The sequence below is a fragment of the Pinus tabuliformis genome, chromosome 8 (genome assembly GCF_031772625.1).
Source record: "Pinus tabuliformis cultivar Carrire ecotype Pingquan chromosome 8, CPIR1, whole genome shotgun sequence".
In the NCBI taxonomy this organism is placed as follows: domain Eukaryota; kingdom Viridiplantae; phylum Streptophyta; class Pinopsida; order Pinales; family Pinaceae; genus Pinus; species Pinus tabuliformis.
This window is the reverse complement of record NC_142294.1, coordinates 2,062,288,422-2,062,291,041: the sequence shown is the minus strand read 5'-3', so window position 1 is coordinate 2,062,291,041 and position 2,620 is coordinate 2,062,288,422. Positions and strand designations below refer to the sequence as shown.

Below are 2,620 nucleotides of genomic sequence, written 5' to 3'. Positions count from 1 at the left end.
GCAAACAGATCTCATTTTCAATCAATTGTCTACCTGCTCAACCCACTGAATTTACTTCAGTTAGTCCAGCCAGTAAAGACCTTTGGCATTGGTCGCGCAATAATGTACTCAAAGACTGTTACAGGACACTGAGTTTACCTGGCTATCAGACACCGAAGCGCCACGGAGTTCACCGTCGTCTAGTCTACAGAGGCTGAGGAATTGACGGAAAGAATCAGGGTACAAAATTTGAAACGGTTTTTAAATCATGTTTTTCAAAAAATTAAAACATCTTATAAACACAATGTTTGAATTATGTTTTTGATAATAAAAATAAATTCAACACAATCCAAACTTTTTAAAACACTTCAAATTATGAATTTTAACAATTTTTACTCCAATTAGATTTACGAAAAAACATAATTGTTACCGTACGAAAAAACATAATTGTTATTCTTTTATATGGGTCGTGCATTGCACATTGCAATGACATTTAAGGCTATCCTCCCATGAATTCTGTGAAATCAAATGTGCAGGAACCACGTGTGCAGTGATCCAGCGGTCTGAACATGGTGACCGTGAACCCTGATTGTATCGTCGTCATTTTTGTACTATCAGCAGCAGAAACGGTCAGACAGTGCCTTTATTTATTCTGTCAAAGCATTGCAGTTTAGTAAACGGTACCATCGTGAAGCACATGTTAAATCAGCAGAGTTAATAGACATGAAGGGAATAAGGTTACTCTAGTACCTGACCGACCCCATTTTCAGGTTAAAGGTGGGGTTGAATCCAGTCAAATTTTGAGTCTAGTCTGAGTTACATCTGATGTAAATTTAATGTGTTGCTGAACTGCTATGATGATTTTGTCATATTTTAAATAGAATATGGTTAAATAACTTTTAATACTGAACCGGTTAGGGTTTTTTTAAAGGTTTTATCACAAATGGCACCGTGAAAGAAAAGGGTGGATGCGATTTATTGCGTCTTGTCCGACCAAAGGGAGATCAACCACCGGAGTTCGGGAAGAAGAATTATCCAAAATGGGTGGATCTCCTTGCAGCAGCTCAGTAGAAGGGCTCAAGCGTGGGGCTTGGACTGCAGAGGAGGATATGATTCTGTCCCACTACATTGGAATTCATGGGGATGGTGCATGGACAAATCTTCCCCAAAAAGCAGGCGAGTCTCAGAGAATCTCTAATGGTAGAAAATCTCTAATGGTAAATATAATATTGCAGAGGTAATGTGTATTAAGACGCTGAATAAGGGGATAATAAATTTTGCTTTGCAGGTCTTAAGCGGTCTGCAAAAAGTTGTAGATTACGTTGGCTGAACTATCTTCGTCCAGATATTGACCACGGAAATATTTCCACCGATGAGGAGGAGCTTATTATTCGAATGCATCGCCTTCTTGGTAATAGGTAGGAGGATATATCTTTTCATTTGTAAAATTTATTGTTTTTTAAGTCTGATCTGATCTGGGTTTGTAGAAATTATGTGGATGGTAGATTTTGAGACTATTTTATGTCTGAAACTTTGAAAATATCTAAGAATCGGATAATCAGAAGTGAAATCAATATTTCAAATTTGTTCATGAGATACTTGAATTGTATACTCTAAAAATATGCATGCAGGTGGTCCCTGATAGCCAAGAGACTGCCTGGGCGAACAGACAACAAAATCAAGAACCACTGGAACACTCATCTCAGCAAGAAGGTGCAAATGAGTGTATCTAAACGCAATACGCAGGTTCTCAAAAGAGAGTCAACTTTTCCGTCTGTACAAAATCATATGTTCAAACCCAAACCGGTGAAAATCGTAAGACCAAACGTCTGGAAGGGTCATGGGAGTAATCATAGTTCGGATGAAGGTTCCTTCAAATTGGGTAATCTTCAAGAAACTACTAACTCCTCGCAGCCTGCGTGGTGCGATCTCCCTGTGGAAAATTCGATTGCAGACGATGATTCAGGGCGCGTTGCCCTAGCGATGGCGGATGTGACAAACTCTCCCTTATCGGACCAGAATTCCGAGAATTTAGCACCTACTTTAGCCCAGAGTTTAATGTTTGTGAAGGAGGTATCATCTCCAGACTATAATCTGCTTTCGGCTCCATCGTACTGTTCATTAAGTACAGATTTTGGATTAAAAGAGCTCTACATGGCACCGGTTACGTTAGCCACAGAAACGAATGAGTTTGAAGGAATGTGTTCTTTTCCAAGAAATATAGAGCCCATGAATAGTTTTACATTCGCCGAAGATCTGGGCAATGAAGAGTTGTACAGTGGCTTACTTTAATGGTTAGGATGGACCCGGTGTTTATAATTGGTAGTAGAATTGTTAATTGCAAGTTATTTTATATTTTTAAATGCACTTAATTTTGGATATTGTTAAAAATGGATGATTTATCGTACAATCTAATTGAATTATCATAAGGGTGTGCAATGCCTTATTTGTTTTTATCTGGCTTCATTCCTATTATTGTTTCTCTGTTTAACATTTTATCGGAGTGAGGTTTAAGACTTTGTTTATCATGGTGGTATTGGAGTGAAGTTTAAAAATCTTCGCAAAATGGAGAGTAGATAACTAGATCCAAAGATTTGAAAGTTAGATATAATGTTTTTTTTTTTCTCAAGTTTTTTCTTAA

General features: G+C 37.7%; 1 protein-coding gene across 1 annotated transcript; it reads left to right on the top strand.

The window, feature by feature from the left end:
• The first annotated feature begins 593 nt into the window (after positions 1 to 593).
• On the top strand, positions 594 to 2,271 carry LOC149244747 (transcription factor MYB3-like). Its single transcript, XM_089368059.1, has 4 exons — positions 594 to 756; positions 911 to 1,155; positions 1,268 to 1,397; positions 1,611 to 2,271. The coding sequence occupies exons 2-4, from the start codon at positions 948 to 950 to the stop codon at positions 2,269 to 2,271; spliced, it is 999 nt and encodes a 332-aa protein (XP_089224185.1). The 5' UTR covers positions 594 to 756; positions 911 to 947.
• The last annotated feature ends 349 nt before the right edge of the window (positions 2,272 to 2,620 follow it).

Excerpts from the sequence above, each read along its gene's own strand:
- LOC149244747 (XM_089368059.1), top strand. The coding sequence starts at position 948 with ATGCGATTTATTGCGTCTTGTCCGACCAAAGGGAGATCAACCACCGGA. Across the intron at positions 1,156-1,267 it reads AAATCTTCCCCAAAAAGCAG|GTCTTAAGCGGTCTGCAAAA; the intron begins GCGAGTCTCAGA and ends TTTGCTTTGCAG. Across the intron at positions 1,398-1,610 it reads CATCGCCTTCTTGGTAATAG|GTGGTCCCTGATAGCCAAGA; the intron begins GTAGGAGGATAT and ends ATATGCATGCAG.